The 17,597-nt window shown below is 38.5% G+C and overlaps 1 protein-coding gene across 3 annotated transcripts in view; it reads right to left on the reverse strand.

Moving 5' to 3' along the window:
* The window catches only part of CCDC68 (coiled-coil domain containing 68), a 48,758-nt gene that overhangs the window by 19,678 nt on the left and 11,483 nt on the right, over positions 1 to 17,597 (reverse strand). For all 3 annotated transcript variants that reach the window (XM_019463994.2, XM_019463993.2, XM_053902747.1), the window contains exons 3-8: positions 14,549 to 14,679; positions 13,361 to 13,447; positions 9,718 to 9,858; positions 8,394 to 8,519; positions 6,562 to 6,690; positions 1,363 to 1,445 (exon numbers count right to left, since the gene is read on the reverse strand). In XM_019463994.2, coding sequence (XP_019319539.1) covers positions 1,363 to 1,445; positions 6,562 to 6,690; positions 8,394 to 8,519; positions 9,718 to 9,858; positions 13,361 to 13,447; positions 14,549 to 14,665 — 683 coding nt within the window. In that variant the 5' untranslated portion in view covers positions 14,666 to 14,679. The remainder of the gene's footprint in view (positions 1 to 1,362; positions 1,446 to 6,561; positions 6,691 to 8,393; positions 8,520 to 9,717; positions 9,859 to 13,360; positions 13,448 to 14,548; positions 14,680 to 17,597) is intronic.

The following is a 17,597-nucleotide window of genomic DNA, read 5'->3' on the forward strand; positions in this document are numbered from 1 at the left end:
AATACGTATGTGCAATTGCCAGGGTCAGCCCAGATCTGGACTTCGGCATATGTGGTCCAATACATGGATATGAGCCAGACAGAAGGCAGAAGTTTATGAAAGATGAGAAGAGAAAGACAGTTAATTGGAAAGGAAAGAGAAAGAGAAAAAAAAAAAAAAAAACAACAAACCAAAGACTGAGAGAAAGAGAGAGATCTTTGAGTATATATTATCTTTTTTTAAATTTTTTTAATGTTTATTTATTTTTGAGACAGAGAGAGACACAGCATGAGCAGGGAAGGGGCAGAGAGAGAGGGAGACACAGAATGTGAAGCAGGCTCCAGGCTCTGAGCTGTCAGCACAGAGCCCGACGCGGGGCTCGAACTCATGAGCTGTGAGATCATGACCTGAGCCGAAGTCGGACGCTTAACCGACTGAGCCACCCAGGCGCCCCTTGAGTATATATTATTGAATAAATGAGAATAAAACTTTGTACATTCTGAGGTTCATAAAAATGCCTGCTATCCTAAGAAGCAACAGGTCCAGATGGGTGAAATAAGACCTTGAAATAGACTTGACTTTGAACATTATATTAGAACATATAACGACAGTGGCAGGTTTAGAATTAGAAGGGAAGGGAGGGGAGGGGAGGGGAGGGAAGGGAGGGGAGGGGAGGGAAGGGAAGGGAAGGGAAGGGAAGGGAAGGGAAGGGAAGGGAAGGGAAGGGAAGGGAAGGGAAGGGAAGGGAAGGGAAGGGAAAAAGTGTGAGGAAATTTTATAGGTAATCAGTTATCACATACATGATGTTCCAGAGGATTTTTTTAACAGCAGTGAAATAATGCAGCAGCTGGGTGATATCCATGCTCCACGTCACCCCTATACTAAGGGCTGTACCCTGTAACAGCTTGTGAATTATGAGTATTTGTAAGTCAGTCCAAAGAACTGAGAATACCTTCAGAGTAGTTCCTTCATTCTCTACAAAGCTGGGGAGCACCACAAAAGAGTCTTACAATTCCACTTGTAGGCTAGCCTGCTTGATGCTGGCTATAGCAGAGACCCACTGACAAAATCAGAAGCATCAGGGGGAATGAAAGCCTCAACAGCAGCCTCTTTAACACCCAGGGTAAACAGGGAGGGAACAGGCTCTTTCATTCTTCAGAAGGATTAACCCTGCACCAGTCTCCCTGGACCTCCAGGGAACCCTGCTGCTGATTCCCCAGGGTGGGGGGGCACGTGGCTGTTAATATTAAGCAATCTCCCTTCATCCTGCGCTTTCAGTCTTTCTGTCTCCTTAGAAGGTGGGAGCCTTCTGTACACTGGCCAGTGGACCAGCAGAGGGGAAAGGGATCAGGAACTGCTTTAATAGGAGGCAGATTTGCAAACCTTTTAGCATATGTAGCGTTGGATTGGAGTTGTAGCAGCTTGTTTTCCAAAGACAGTTTTTTTTCTAGCAGTGTTCTCTTTTCCTACGAGAAAATAAGATACAATTTTATTTCTCTGTGTGTGTGTGTGTGTGTGTGTGTTTGCTAAGTCATTCTTGCAAACTGTTCACAAAAGATGCTTCTTATACTATTAGAAATATGTTTTGAGCTACAGAGTCAATTTCAGTTGTTACAACCCACCCCAGGGAGACCTGGCCAGACATTTTCCTGTGTGGTTTCCAAGTAGCTCGGTGACAGGTCAAGACAGGTTGTCTTTACTCTCCTCACTTGCCTGGAGACTTTTTGCTCCTCTTCCAGTCCATAACCGAAGTGTACCCAGCTCAAACTCCTGCCCCCCTCCAGCCCATCCCGAGTGCAAACTGCCAGCTCGTCTCTCTCTTGGCATTGGCTCTCCCTCTGTTCCACCTGCTTCTCCTACGTGAGACTGAGTGGTTGGTATCCAAGGACACTACTGACCTTATCTTCATAGCCCTACCTGCTCACAGGGCATCTGTCAGAAGGTAGAAAAGTAGCAAATGAATTTTTAGTGAAGGATCAAGGCCACAAGTGATAAAGTCACTTTCTAGTTAGAATATAAGAGAAATGTTGACACTGAGAAAGAAAAATGTAAAGAAATACCTTAATGCTACTATTAAACCAAACTCTTTCCACTCAAAAGGAATATAACAAGTCCATGAGAAATCAAACTGGGACGGTTGTGTTCTTTTTTATATTGAACGGTAAGAGATTGGTTGACACTTTACAAGGCTGTTTAAAACCATTCTGGCTGCAATATTTACACGGGTAAAATACAAGGCAATGTTGTAGAGCAAAAATGCAAGTATCTTGTTGGACACAGACTGACCTAGTTACACTGTGACTATGTAATTTTTGCCAAGGCTTTAACCTTTCTGGGCCTGATCTCTGTTAGGAAAAATTAGCCAAAACTTGGAAATCAAAACAATATATGATTTTAATGTCACATTGGGTCATTGTTTAATAACCTGACCCAATTCTCATGGAGAATTTTCCTGCGTTTATGACTTCATCGTTTATGATTCGATTAGAGCCCCGACTCTGTGAAGTTGCACGTTCATTTGTAGATTTCTGCCGGGTAGAAAAGAGAAGCCCACAGGTTATGGTTTAATTGCCTCAAAGCATATTAACCAGCCTTGTGTCTAACCTAGTCATTGAATCTATATTCCTTTTTTCAAAATGCCTTTTAATAGCCAGTTTCTCAAAATCTTTTAAACCAGCTTTACCATTTTATTGGTTCCTTATTAATGAATAAGTTGAGCAAAACATCTGACATATATTCATTTTATATTTGTTTGAGTCATGTTTCTTTTTTTTTCAGTCATGACTCTTTGAACTTCCCTGAAATTGGGATAATACTACCTATATTGAAATGTTGAGATAATTGGAGATATTATATGTGAAAGGTCCACATGCTTCTCGGACATATATTATGACCTCAGTTTATAATCTGAAGGTGCCAAACACTTAATATCTTATGTGCTATTATTTTTAAAATTTGCATTAACTTTTTTGGATTTTTCCTGTAGCATTCCTGCCATATATGGAAATTTCCCTTGTGTCACCTAGTTGTGTTCAAATTATTTTTGAGGGATCACAAATATGCCTCATAATCTTATTGGGATACTTGGATCATTAAAGAAACACATCACTGATAATATATTTTGATTTTGTAGGGAGGAAAATGGTGTTTAACAAACATCCTAAAGGACTTAACTCTCAATGGATCTTCATAACCAGAGTTCAAGCAGACAAGACAACTGGACAACTAAATGTTCTGCAGTGGCCAATGCTGCAGCATGTAGTTTGGGCTCTTAATGCTTCCTCTCTAACAACACAGAAAATCATACCGCACTGGTTAGCACTTTTTCTCAGAGTGTCCTCTGGAAAAGGAAAGGAGTTCACAGCGCCACCCAGTGGACAATCCACTCTTCTCAAAAAAACGGTACCTCTTGGGAGCTCAAGAGTTCCCTCGTCCTATTGATCAAAGTGGAGTAGACACCAATTTAAATAATTGCCATATGTTAACATCTAAATGATTTAGGAACCGCGTATATCATTTTTATCTGACGCCAGAGAAGACGGGGGCATAATGGAAAGCATTTTGAACTGGTAACTGGAGGACAGTGGAAATCGTTCCTTGCTCCCACTGTCCTCGTTTGTAAAATGGTGATGAGGAACTAGGTGGTCTCAAAAGCACCTTTGAGCTCTAAAATTCTAATAGAGCTAAATCAATGACACTGGAAAACAAATATGATGCAACAGAATTGCACTGCTAGCAAAAGGAACATATGCCATATTAAAATGTTCTTATTGGGCGTTTTTGCTGGCTTATCACTATGTTTATGGAATTCATTCTCACTGCATTCCTGATTAAAGTGGGGCAGATGGTGAAGGTTTTAAGTAATGTGTTCATTACCAGCCCTCATACCACTAATGGCTACTTACTGGAGCAGTGGCTTGTTCAAGTGAGTAGAAAATGAATCCTTCTCCAGGGGCCACCCACTACCAGGGCAATATTTATCAACCTTTGTTGGGGGTGTTCACTTTTAATTTTCATTTCCTTTTTCTTTTCGAACTCATGTCTTTTCCCTATTAACACAAAAGTCTAGAGTTCCATCTCCTCTCATTCTGATACCATCCCCCCCCCCCCGCCCCGAGGAACCCTTCATCACAGTCTGTTTTCTCAGTAACCTTAAATCAAGAAGATGGTGCCAAGCTTTGTTTCTTATAGTTTTATTTATTCGCTTGTTTGTTTTACAAATATAACACACCTTGAAACTAAAAATATTTTTTAAAAACTCCTGCACATTGCCCTTCTGCTCCATCCCCAACTATCTCTATCTCTCTGAGATTCCAATAGGCTCCACTCTAGGAAATCACTGAACTAGAATATTCTAGAAGGCTACTGCATGACCATGAACCATGGGCATCCTGTCCACTTACTCTGTCACAGAGCACCTAGAGACAGACCACCATTATGGTTCGATATCAAGATAAATGCTAGACTATCACTTCTCAAAAATGCCTGCCAGTATCTAAGCTAATCAACTTTATTCTGGAGTACATTCCCCTACCTTCAATAGGGGTTTCTGCCTCCCTGGGGACCCCTAGGAGAATGAATGGAGAGAGATGTGGGAAGTTCCTTGAGTCCCACACAACACAGATGTACTACACTGCAATCTCTACAAAGAGACTATGTCTGGTTCATTCACAAATAGATATCCAGCCTCAAGCTCTGACTGTTACATGTTAAGTCTTCATATGTTTGCTGAATAAACAGTCAAGTGAATATAACCCAGAATTCTGAGATGAACTCACATCCAGTACAGATTTCACGGGGTTTTCTGGAATTATATTCTGCTGTTCTTTTGTTAATTTTCTGAGACTGACAGCTGGCCACTACACCTGACCCAGTGTTACTGGGTATGAGGTGATCACAAGTCCAAATTTAAATGAAAGCTGGTTAATCAGCTCTGTTTGCGTTCCAGAATTGTCTTCCTTTCCTAAGTGCAAACATTCTTTGTGATTAGTTTGCTGAACTATTTATTACAGGATAAATATTCTAACGCTACAAAGTATTCATCCAAATGTTAGTTTGTTCAAAATATCATAACTATAAACTGTCACACTGCCTGCAAACCAGCTGCTTGAGGACATTCTAGCCCAATGTATCTGGCTACGGTAAAACATTCCGTAACCCACCCCACAACACAGATGAGCTACGTATTAGTATTACCAGATTCAGTTAAATTTGGATTTATTCAATTTTTTGTGATTGCCTCACAGGAACTCACAAGTTCAACCAAACTCAGTGTTATAAATTAAATTCTTGGGAAATACGTAGAAAAATTAATCAAATTTCCTTTGGCCAGACACCTGAATATTGAAATGTGATTCTTTTGAAGTGACATTTCAAAAGTGACATCAACTCAAGCAGACATAAAACAGAACAAGGCTGAGAAGAGAAGAGGCAAACCAGGGAATCATTATAATAAATATAAAACTTTATTGGGCAATATTTACCAGAAGTCAAAGTCTATATTCTTTTTTTTTTTTTTTTTGAGATTTTATTTTTAAGTAATCTCTACACCCAGTGTGGGGCTCGAACTTACAACCTCAAGATCAAGAGTTGCACGCCCTACCAACTGAGCCATCCAGGCGCCCCCAAAACCTATATTCTTATCTACCCCAAATTCAGTTTCAGGAAGCACAATTTTCTATTGGTTTGTTTTGCTACTAAAAACCCAGTATTCCTTGGTTTGTATTCTAAATTCTAAGGAATGCATACTTAAGTTTATGTGCTCACCTTTTGTATATATTTAGAGTGCCAGCTACTCACAGGCATACTGCATAAAATTTTTAATAATTTTTGTTCTGTCACTACTCTTCCCTAAGTTGTCTCTTACGGAAGTTCCAATTTCTACACAATGTCTTTTCTTTTCTTTTCTTTTCTTTTCTTTTCTTTTCTTTTCTTTTCTTTTCTCTTGAGAGAGAGGGAGCATGGGAGAGAGACAGCAGAGAGGGAGACAGAGGATCTGAAGTGGGCTCTGCCTTAACAGCAGAGAGCCAGATGTGGAGCTAGAACTCACGAACCGAACCCGCGAGATCACAACCTCAGTGGAAGTCAGATGCTTAACCGGCTGAGCCAGTCAGGAGCCCCAGAATGTCTTTTCTTAATGTGAATTCTATCTGTCCTAATACAGCCACAGAATTTTACAATCCTAAAGTGAACTCAGATGGCCAAAAAATGGATACTTCACTGAGTCTAATACATAGAATTAGCCTATAGCGATCCTCTGTATTATTACTAGGAATAGGCAGACTTTGCGGTCATTTCCATTGCTTCCATTCCCAGCCTCGCCTGCTTCCCCTGTCTAAGCCATACATACACTCAAGAGAGAAAGTAACAGTGATATGGGCAGTATCTGTAGAGGTCAATCCGTGACAGTACAGATCATAGTAAGTGTGTAAGGGGAAAAACCAACATTATTGGGTACTTTCTAAAGTCTCAGTAGTGGCAAAGCGTACTTTCACCTAATGTCTTACTTATTTTAGTGTTATTTTCTTACATTCTCTCCCCAGCCCTGTCAGGAAGAATCCCTTTAATTCTCCATGGGCTTACCTTTTCCATCCTCTGTACAAGGTTCTCCAACTCTGTGATTTGATTATGTTTTTCTTCAAGCTTTTCAGCAACTTGATTCAGATTTTCAACATGTTGTTTCAGTTGTTGTTCCTTTTCAAGTTTGTTAACCTTTGGTCAGAAAAACAACTGTCAAATGATTGTTTTTATTAAATTTATACAGATATTATCTCCCTGTATAATTTTGAGTAGCCCCCAAAATTTAATAATGCACACGTGATTCAAATTACTGTTTTGAATTTAGTGTTTTCCTTCCAAATAAACCTGATGGGCTACAACAACACTAAACCAATGTAGACTTAATAATATACTAGAATGTTTACATTTGTTACCATAAAGCATGCTACCAGAACTGGTATAAGAAAGAGAGATACTAATGTAAGAAAAGTGAAATTTTTGACTTTTCCTCAATGAAACTTATCTACAACAAAAATAAATCTTACAGGGGCATCTGGGTGGCTCAGTCAGTTGAGCGCCCGACTCTTGGTTTTTTGGCTCAGGTCATGATCTCATAGTTCGTGGGTTTGAGCCCTGTGTCGGGCTCTGTGTCGGGCAATGCAGAGCCTGCTTGGAATTCTCTCTCTCTCCCCCCTCTCTGCCTGTCTCCTGCTCGTGCTCTCTCTCAAAATAAATAAGTAAACTTAAAAAAATCATGTATGTTCAAGTAAAAAATGTTTTATTTTTAATCAGAAAGTGCCATAAAAGCAGAACAGTGATTCCCCACTGTGTTGGGGGTTATTCCCCAGGCTGACAGCAGGGGTTATGTTAGAGATCATAGATGTGAAGGCTTCATCTGGCTCACTTGCCAGTGTCTCAGCTGACTCCTACAGACATGCGCGCGCACACACACACACACACACACACACACACACACACAGAGTCACTGTTTGTTCCTTTTCCAGTCCTAGAATACATTCTTCAGATAAAGGTTCATTGGTCCTAGAATATATACTTCAGATTTAAAAACAAACAAATATAAAAGTATGCATGTGTGTGTGTGTGTGGGGGGGGGGTCTATGATATACATACACACATATATACACATATACATATGTATGCTTTTAAAATATTTTAATTTATATAAGCTCTATATTAAAATATGAAATATGTAGGGGTGCCTGGGTGGCTCAGTTGGTTAAGTGTCCAACTTCGGTTGAGGTCATGATCTCATGTTTTGTTAGTTCAAGCCCCACATCGGGATCTATGCTGACAGTGTGGAACCTGCTTGAGATCCTCTCTCTGTCCCTCCCCACTCACATGTGCTCTCTCTCTCTGTCAAAATAAACATTAAAATTCTTAAAAAAAATAAAATACAAAATATGTATTTTAAAATATAAACGTACACATACATACATTTTTTGTTTGTTTTTTTAATTTGAAGAATGTATTCTAGGGTCAAAACCATTTTGAAACCATTGATCTAGCCCAACTCGTTCATTGTGGAGACAAGGAAACCCAACTGCAGAGAGGGAGAATGACTCTTTCTAGGTCATCTAGTTAGTCAAAAGCAGAACCACGAGAGGAGTCACTGGCCAGTGTCACCTGGCACAGCCCTGATTTCCAGGCAGGGTGTGTTCCAGAAGGCTCTGGGCAAGGGTGGCAACATAACAGCTCAACAAATGCAGGTACCAGGCTAAGCAGGGGTGCAGGGAGACCAGCACAGAAGATGGGCATCCTGCCCAAGGCTTGCCAAAGTCACGAGGCCATTGCTTACTTCATGTCTAACCCCCCAAAAAGAGAGGCATGAACCCCCCCCCCCCACACACACACACTGGGGTGTTAATTCTCCAGTGAACCAGCTGCTAACTCAGTACCTTGAGGAAGTGTTTATCATCCTCGTGTTTCTTTCTAACTTCTTCCGACTGTGTTTGGTAGATTTCAAATAACCTCTGTGCCACGTTTCTCAGAGCCGCCGCTCCTGCTTCTCTGGAAGCTTCCAGCTAGGAAAAGAGGTCACTGTGTTATGTTTTGACATTTACAATAAAAAGGGTTAAAGGCAGAACAGTTTGGCAGGCAATTAAAAGCAGAAAGGCTGGGGGCGCCTGGGTGACTCAGTCGGTTAAGCATCCGACTTTTGGTTTCGGTTCAGGTCATGATCTCGGAGTCATGAGATGGAGCCCTGAGTTGGGCTCCACACTGAGCATGAAGCCTGCTTGGATTCTCTCTCTCCTCTCTCTCTGCCCCTCCCATGCTCACACATGCTCTCTCTCTCTCTCTCTAAATAAATAAACTTTAAAAAAAAGGTTGTAACTGTACCATTTGCACCCTCCTAGACAATGGATAGGAGTAAAGACACTATTATCTGGTAAGAGGAAAATGTAAAATGAGAAGCAGCCTATTTAGGGAAACTGTCATGCAGAAGGATTTGCACTGGCCAGGCCAAAGCAAAGCTCCACAGCCCATGTCCAGCATTTAGAGACTGCACCCTTCCAAGAGTTCCACGGTGCCTTATCAGCTTATACACTTATTTACAGGCGTTTTATCATCGATGCCCACAACAGTACTAAAATATGCATTTTCCTAAAATAGCGGTGGGACAAGAAGGAAGTATGAAGAGCAATAAAGCTGAAGTGTCATGCATCTCTCAAGGATTTAACTTAAAGAAATAAACAGGGATGGCCACAAAGATTTACCGTCATTGCAAGGACTGCATACATAATAAACCAAAACAAACAAACAAGCAAATAAATAAATAAATAAAGCATTCAACAATGGATTAATCAAGTAAAATAGAGAGACCTTTGACTCTGAGTGCTCTAATTAATATTTATTAAACATGAAAGCCTTTAAAAATTTATTTAGTACGAACACTTCACATGAGACCTATTTGAGGGTAACGACACCATATTAACTACAAGTACAGTATTGTACAGCAGGTCTCTAGAACGGACTCATCTTGCACGGCTGGAATTTATACCCGTTGGATTTTTGTGAGATCTGATTTTCAATAGTAAAAACAGTCTCCAAAATAAACCCGTGGGATTTATGAAATGGAAAAGTGTTTCTCTACATTAGCTGAGCATACTTCTGGGTCTACGGATACATAAGGATGTCTGTCCGCTCTCACACATCCATGAAACCTACTGTCTCAAAGGCCTAACACTACAAAAATTTAGAAATTTCTCCCAGCAACCATACCTTGATTTTCAAGACTTCATTCTCTTTGTTCATTTCTAAGAGCTTCAGGTCTTTTCCTTTCATCCTTTCCACGAGCAGATGCAAACTGCAATACGAGGGATCCATTTCAGAACCAGAGCCGCTGTGAATGTTTGGGCAGTGCTGAAATGAATAAACATGAAAATCAGAAACCTTACTATTTCTTTCCTCTACAAACTTTGACAGCAACAATTGTCGCTCACTATTCCATACGCCAAAAAAAGATCCAGGTTGGCACAAAATAAATCCTTTGACTTTCGAATACCAATGAAGAATTCTAATTGAAGTGGCTGGCCTCTATATTTGCTCAAATTTGATTAGATTCTTAGATTAAAAGGAGGTAGATGTACATCTTTTGTACCTTTTATATTTCCTACAGTTTTAAATTCTTTTTTGAAAGTTTATTTATTTATTTTGAGAGAGACGGACAGACAGACAGATAGAGGCAAGGAGGGGCAGAATCCCAAGCCTGCACTGTCAGTGCAGAGCCCGATGCGGGGCTTGAACTCACAAATCGTGAGATCAAGAGCCAGACAACTGACTGAGCCACCCAGGCACCCCATTCCTACTGTTTTAAATATACCATTAAGTCATTTTTTAAGAGCTAAATGGTATCTACAAGGCCAGTTGTCTTTTTTTTCTTTTTTAATCTAAGTCGTAGACATAAATGCATTTTGCTTATATTGTATTACAAACTAACACAATCAGACTTAAGAGTTACAATACATAATATTCAATGTTCAATGATGCCTACTGCAATCACCACATAGTACATTTCCAGAGATGTCGGGACTGAATGTTACTGCCTGTGTGACTCCAAGTAAACTCTAGCCTACTGAAAATACACTTAGAACATAAAATAAATCTCATCTGGAATCAAGACATGTGGAACTGGAAAGGGAATATGAAACCATCTAACTCAATTACATCAATGTTGCAGATATGAAAAATGAGGTACTGAGCCCAAGTTTACATAGTAAGTAAGTGGGAGAGCCCATGATACAGCTTCTTGAGTATCTATCCTATGCTTTCTGCTCTTCCAAATTATTTCAAGATGCACTAAGGAATTATACAATTCTCCATAGCCTACAATTATATAATTAAAAAATAATAACTTCTATTTTTAGTAAGCATCTATCATGTGCCAGGTAATCTTTTAGATGTTTTGTAAATACCCCTTTGTCTGAATGCTTAAAACGCTAGAAGGCACTATGTCCACTATGTCCAGATGAGAGTTTCACTAAGAAGTCCAAGGTTATACCTAAAATAAATACCAGAACCAGAATGAGAATCCAAGCTTGTTTAACAAAGCCAATATTCTTTCCAATACAAAATATGGGCTACATTAACAGAAATAAAAAAACAAAAAAGAAGGGGGGGGGGGGGTACCTGGGTGGCTCAGTCGGTTGAGTGACTCAGTCGGGTGACTCTTGGGTTCTGATCCCATGGGTCAGACTCATGGGTCATGATCCCATGGTTTCATGAGTTCAAGCCCCACGTCAGGCTCTCTGCTGACAGTGAGGAGCCTGCTTGGGATTCTCAGTCTCCCTCTCTTTCTGTTCCCCCCGACCCCACCACTCATGCTATCTCTGTCTCTCTCTAAATAAATAAATCAACAACAACAAAAAGAATATAGTGTTTTAAAACACACACGCAAAGATACAAAACAGAAATATGGTCACCATAATTCTGTCATGGTTTTTTTTTCTATTCCAGACCCTACTCTATACTCTTACTCTCTCTATATAGAGTAGGAGTTATTTTGGTTTTTACTTTGTTAAAGAATACTTGCTGGGAAGACTCTAGTAGAAGGTAGATTGTGGGCAGCAGTAGATACCAACAAAGGTCATGGATCAGTGCATCTCAAACTTTAATGTGCATATGAATCACCTGGTGAGAGATCTGGTTAAAATGCAGATTCGAATTCAAGAGATCTGGGGTGGAGCTCCAGATGCTGCCTTTCTAAGGAGCTCACCAGGGGCACCTGAGTGGTTCAATCCCTTAAGGTTCCAAGCTCAGGTCATGATCTCATGGTTCGTGAGTTCGAGCCCCATGTCAGGCTCTGTGCTGATAGCTCAGAGTCTGGAGCCTGCTTCAGATTCTGTGTCTCCCTCTCTTTCTGCCTCTTCCCCCCCTTTTTCTCTCTCTCAAAACTAAATAAACATTTAAAAAAATTTCTAAGGAGCTTCCTGATACTGCTGCTGCTGCTGGGACTACAGCCCTCACCTTAAGAGCAACACAGCCCTAGATCATTATGGCTAGATTCCTACAGGGACACTGTTCAGATATTGCAAAGGGCAGGGGGTGGGGGGGGCGGCGGGGCAGCAGCTACTTAGATGCTGGTACTTGTCTGCTGACCATCTGAGATTTGAGATGACCAGGGCAGACACATTGGCAACACAATTCATGTCCATTCCTAAGAAACTACTCCTATCAAGGTCAGCAACAACCTCCCGATTGTTATATCCAATGGTCAAGGTTCAGGCCTAAATTTACTTAGCTCATAGGCACCATTTGACATAGTGGCCCCTCCCCACTTTCTGAAACCTTTTTTTCACTTGTCTTCAGTGCCTCCACCCTTTCCTGTTTTTTCTTCTAATTCATTAGCTTCTTTTCCCAGCCTGATGTGATGCTTCTCCTTCTTCTCCTTCTTGAGTGTTGGGTATCTTGGAACTCAGTGGTCAAATTTTCTGTTATTCCTATCTACACTCACATACTTGGTGATCTCCTCCAACGTCAGAACTTTAAATGCCATCCTTATTCCCAAAGTCTCTGCCCTATGGCCTAGACCTTCTAGCCCAGACCTCTACCTTGAAACCCAGAATCAGATACTCAGCACCCAATAGAAACCTCCACTTAGAGGTCTAATAAACAACTCAATATAACCAAAATGGGATTTTTTATCTGTCCCATCATTCACAAACATTAACCTTTTTTTCCAGCTCTGAGCACTTACTTTAAGAAAACATTTGGGGCTGGTTGTGTTAGTTTGGGAGGTGGAGAATGATGAAGGGAACTATGTTTATGCCTCATATCCTATGTTCTGCTTTCTCTGTGGCCATACTACATAGTGAGCAACATTGACATTGACAAGGTGCACTTGGCTCAGATGAGCTCTAACCTGGCATAATCCAAACAAGGCTAAGTATAGATTGCTTAATGTTAGGCATATAAAGCCAGCCACAAGAGAGAGGGTGCATTTAAGCTTACCAATTGTCTAATCACTCGACCAAATGGCCTAATAGCTTCAACTCTGTGTCCACTGGTGTGACTGAGGTGAACCTAAAAGCTTGTACCTCTATCAGTTTTTTTTGGAAATGTTGCTGCCATATATCCTGACTGGGCTGACATCTCCTCATATACTTTAGACAAGTAAGCCCCATTTAGAATATTCAAGAAAGGTCCAATCATTGCAATCTGAGGCTACTAATAACATCTGTGGTTAAATATTTCATACAAATGCCTATTAACATCTTCAGATACCGACAAAATATTTAACGCTCAACATTCAAAGCTTCAAAGAATAATTTAATAATTATCTTAAAAAGTTATTTAAATTAAGTTTATACTGTTTTATGTTTATTTACTGAAGGAATAAAGTGGTACATGTGAGTAAATTCATTACCTTTGTTTCTAGTTTGTGATTTGTACTGTTACGTCCTACTTCGTCTTTAAAAATTTGATTTCGGATCTTTTCCAAAGTAGTTCGGATCTAGGAGAAAAAAAAAAATTCTATTTTTTTTTCAAAGGCATTTAATGCCAAACACTTTTTTCTTTATACCAGCTACAGTATACCTGATTTATCTAGAAAGTAAGACAAAAATAACTACCGCCAACCTGACTTGCATTTAGGCTAATATTGTTTAGATTGCAGAAAATGAGCATTTGGTCTTTGTAATTCTTTCTCAGTCAAACCTAAAATATAGCCTAATTGAATATTATACTATAAAATAATTACTATATAGTAATTAGTATTTAATACTATTTAGTTCTGTTTTTCCTATGTAGTAATTTAGTACTAATTTACTGTTTAGTAATTACTATAAAACAATTACTATTTAGTAATCACTACAAAATAATTACAGCTTAGTAATTATTTTGTAGTAATTACTAGCTAGTAATTACTGGAGAATAATTACTATTTAGTAATTACTACAGAATAATTACTAAGAGAAGATCATACAAATTTATGCATGAAATATAAGTTCCATGTCTTATTGACCTATGGAATTGCAAGACACTCAAAGATGAATTAATCGATCTGAATAAGTTACAAACTATTTCCAAATTTTTCCATCTGTTCTAAGAAACAGTTCATAAAAAATATATAGTTTTGTCAGTCATTATCATTGGATTCTCATAAGATTTCACATTTTTAATGAAGTAACATGCCAACATGTAGTCATTGGGGACAACAACCCTGAGCTGTGAAAAGGAACCAGGTCAGGAGAGACAGAGGCTCAGCAAGACACATAAACATCTACTTGGGAACATAGTATCAGCACTCATGAAACATCTGAGAAATGATATAAAACAGTAGGAAGTGCAGAGGTGAATAGTGTGGGGCAAATTAAGTGCTGACAGGTATTCTGAACCCTTTTGGCCCATTATTCAATTTTACTCCACATGTGGGAGCAGAGGTTCATATCCTCAAGAGAAGTTTACCAAACGTGTTGAAATTTCAACTATCAAGATTGTCCTTTGCCAAATGTGTCCTCACCTGTTCTATGGAGGGAGAAACAAAGCCCACCAATCCAAATTAGGTTTCATTTAAAAAAATCATATGCTGATATGATTTCCAGCACCTGCATACCTTTTTCACATATTCAGTCTCTTCAATAATCTGAGCTGATGTGGACTCATAGAAGGCAGAATTATCTTCTATTTTACCCCTTGGGGGGACCTCTGTGGTTACGGTTACTGTTGTCATTGTGAATTCTGGCTCTAGGAAAACATAAATCAGTTAGACAAAACTAACTTCTTTGGTGATATGATATAATACGGTTCATAAACTAAAAGAAGTTCTATATTAGCACTGTCATGAAATATAGTACAAAATATTATAAATTATTGATATCTGTATATATCCATAAATCTAGGAATTAATATAAAAAAATACCAGCTGAAGCATTCACTGATTAGAAGTGTAAAAATCAAATTATCTGAGAAGGAAAAATGTAAAGTGTTTTTTTTTTTTTTTAATTCTACATCACATTGGACTGTACGACCTCATGAGTAGGGACCACAACTTATTCATCTTTATATTCTAGCACATTGTTAAGTGCTTAATAAATTACTGTAGAACTAAAATCATATATTATAACAAAATCATATGTATATATCACATATATAAGTGATATGTACCTGTATAAATATATGTAAGTGATATTTACATATATACACATATATCTATATTAATGATATATACATCTATATACACATATGTATATAAGTGATATATGTGTATATACATACATACATATGTCACTTAGATACAAATATATTTATGTATATATCACTTATATACAATATACATTATACTTTATCTCTCAATAGCTATAAAGGTCATCTATGGGAGAACTATTTATAACAGAAAATTATTGGGAAAAGCCCAAATACCCACGACAAGAGGACCAGTTGAATAAACTAGCTACTGCAATGGAGTCTTCCCCAGGATGCATTATTCAATAAAAAAGCATGGTTCAGAAAAGGAAATATAAAGGATACATAGCATCATAATTTCTAAAAGAAGGGAGAGGTGGATAGAAAGGGAAAACCTGTGATTTAAGTTTTGACATTGAACAATGTAATTATTCTACCTAATTATAAAATAAAACTAAATTAAAAAGAAGATGAAATCTTTCAAGATAAGAAATAAAACAAATGAATATATCCGTATATCAGGTTGGTGACATATCCACATGAATTATTTGAAGTGACTTTAAAACAAACCCAGGGACTATTTATCCCAGGTGAGCTATGCCCTAAGAATAGAAAGAATTGCAAAACAATTGGGGTGCCTGGGTGGCTCAGTCAGTTAAGCATCTGACTCTTGGTTTCAGCTCAGGTCATGATCTCATGGTTCATGAGTTCAAGCCCTGCATTGGGCTCTGTTCTGGCAGTGTGGAGCCTGCTTGGGATTCTCTCTCTCTCTCTCTCTCTCTGCCCCTCCCCTGCTTTCTCAATCTCAAAAAAAAGAAAATTGCAAAACAATCTTAAACTACACTCACTAATAATATTGTTAGTGGAAATATTGGAGTTGCAATTTTGAAACAAGTATATGCACATAGATGCATAATGTAGAATAAAGCCACAAAGCCATTGTCTTAACATCATTAGGAACTAAGATTTTGAGCGTAAGAGAAAAAAACCCTACAATTATAACAAAAAATGTTCTGTAAAAACCTTATAATCCAAACTGAAATTATGTGTATAAAATAATGATTTATCTTCCTTTAAAAATGTATATTCCAGGTTTGGACACTCCAAAATTTAGAAATACAAGCAATTAATACTCCCAGTGCCCAGACTGTGTTCCCAGTACCATTTTCTACAAAAAGAAACCACAGCCTCTTGAACGATTAAACTTTGGACAAGAAACGTACAAAGTGATTTCGAGATGTCTTGCTATACCAGAAGGCGGAAAGTGATCAAATACTACTCACATAAGACACAAAAATCAAGCTGACAGAGGAATGAATAAAAGAAAGATTGAAACATATAAAAAATTTTGAAGGGCCCCTGTGTGGCTCAGTCGGTTAAGCGTCTGACTCTTGGTTTTGGCTCAGGTCATGATCTCACGGTTCATGGGTTCGAGCCCTGTGTTGGGCTCTGAGCTACTGGTGTGGGGCCTGCTTGGGATTCTCTCTCTCTCCCTCTCTCTCAAAATAAATAAATAAAAACTTAAAAAAAAAGAATTTCTACTAATAAATCCAAATGGACTGATGGAATTAGAAGACTACATTTTGCAATCTCTTAGGAGGTAATGGATCTAAACAATAAATATCAACCAGTCCTAAAATCATTAGGTGAGAGGTTGATGAAGAATGCATTAACCTGGGGTACCACACTAATCAATCTTAACATAAGTAGAAAGAGACAACCAGGTACTTTGTCCTCTAGATGTGGTACAATCATAAGTAGAAAGCATCACCCACAAAGTATGCTTAAAAAAAAAAGTGAACTTGAATCTGATCAAGCCTCTATATCTAAGGACGGTGAGTATCTGAATAAGAGGGAAATGTTCAATGACTCTACAAGGGTGAAGGTTGCGATCGGCCAAATCCCAATTATGTGAAATTTTACAGGAAAATATCTAGTTCCTTCCACAAATTAATTATATAAAGGAAGATGGGGGAGAAGAGAAGGAAAACTGCCATAAATTAAGGCTCTTAAGAAACATGTGACCAAATGCAATATCTGGATCTTCTTTGGCTCTTGATTCAAATAAACCAGTTACATAAAGTCATTTTTGAGACGACTGGGGGGATTTTAACACTGACTGGATAATAGATGATGTTAAAGAATCGCTAGTTTTTCTAGGTATGATATTAGAATTATGATAGGTCTTTTGAAAGATCTTTTCTGTTAGTCATAGAGACTGAAATATTTGCAGGTAAAATAATATTACATTTGCAATTGCTGTAAAATGCTCTAGTAGAGAAAAAAATCTGGTGGGGTAAAGATGAAAGAAGTTTGGCAAAATGCAGGGAGTTGTTGAAGCAGGCAAGGGCACACTCCTCTGTCTATTTCTGTTTGAAATTTTCATAATAAATAGTAAAGAACAAAAAAATAAAATAAAATAAGTAAAACGAAATGCCCTGTGAGGTAGGATTATTCATATCACCTTGCTGATAAGGAAG

This window comes from Panthera pardus, unplaced genomic scaffold, assembly GCF_024362965.1.
Source record: "Panthera pardus isolate Hobbes unplaced genomic scaffold, ASM2436296v1 HiC_scaffold_15, whole genome shotgun sequence".
NCBI lineage: Eukaryota > Metazoa > Chordata > Mammalia > Carnivora > Felidae > Panthera > Panthera pardus.